Genomic DNA, 898 nt, shown 5'->3' with positions numbered 1-898 from the left:
AATACCAATTAAGGCCTTAGTTTTATTTTGAAGAATTCAATGCCTTTTAAGGCTTTTTAAGGACCAGCCGGAACCCTGGACATGAAAGTGCCGCTAAATGGCACGACCTCGTCCGACATGATTTTCTGTCGGATTGGACAGAAAATCCGATTCGGAGCTGAAAGGCAACTACCTCACAGCGTCCTTTGCTTACCTTGATCTCTGCATGCTTGGTTCCCTTGGCGCAGTCCCACACTGACAGAATATGTTCGCTGGAGTCGTCGATCACACAGAGGAAGGCCCCAGAGTCCTAAAGGCATCGGATCGAATCAAGAGAAGACATCAAAACAAGACGACATCTTTAACATCTTTAACTTGTAATACTCTAGTTCAGGCAGCTGTTAATACTGGTTCTGAAGTTGGTTTTGAATAAATACCAGTTTTCTTAAGTTCGTATTTATCAAAATAAATGTCCTTTATCTAGAAACTCATCACAACTTTGACTCTAACTAAAGTTTTATGTAGCTGGACTGAGGAAGGAACGGCTCTCTGGATGGTGAAGGTTTCAGCCTGATATAAAACCAAGAATTGTATTTATGAGAAACTCATTCAGTGTCTTCGTTTAGAAACAATATACAGTGAATCCTCGTTTATCGCGGGGGTTACGTTCCAAAAAGAACCCGCGATAGGCGAAATCCGTGAAGTAGAAACCTTTATTTTTTTACAGTTATTATACAATGAAATACTCCATACAACATTGAAATCAAGGAACAAAAACTTTTTACAGGCCGAAGCATTTGTTTAACAAATAAAAGTACGGTATAAACGTTGTTGTTGTCTGTTTTTTTTTTTGTTTATTTTACAAATAACTACTGTACTGTAAAACAATATAGTTATCAATAAATAAGTAATAATTTTA

At 37.4% G+C, this 898-nt stretch overlaps 1 protein-coding gene across 1 annotated transcript in view; it reads right to left on the bottom strand.

Annotated features, from left to right (window-relative positions):
- Positions 1 to 898, bottom strand: part of LOC107086240 (echinoderm microtubule-associated protein-like 3) — a gene marked incomplete at its 5' end in the record, with an annotated part of 36149 nt that overhangs the window by 26649 nt on the left and 8602 nt on the right. The window contains one exon of the mRNA XM_015377056.1: positions 194 to 289. Within this exon, the coding sequence (XP_015232542.1) occupies positions 194 to 289 (96 nt within the window). The remainder of the gene's footprint in view (positions 1 to 193; positions 290 to 898) is intronic.

The sequence above is a fragment of the Cyprinodon variegatus genome, unplaced genomic scaffold (genome assembly GCF_000732505.1).
Source record: "Cyprinodon variegatus isolate N-32 unplaced genomic scaffold, C_variegatus-1.0 Scaffold146, whole genome shotgun sequence".
In the NCBI taxonomy this organism is placed as follows: domain Eukaryota; kingdom Metazoa; phylum Chordata; class Actinopteri; order Cyprinodontiformes; family Cyprinodontidae; genus Cyprinodon; species Cyprinodon variegatus.
The sequence above is the reverse complement of the archived record's forward strand: the minus strand, read 5'-3'. Positions and strand labels throughout refer to the sequence as shown.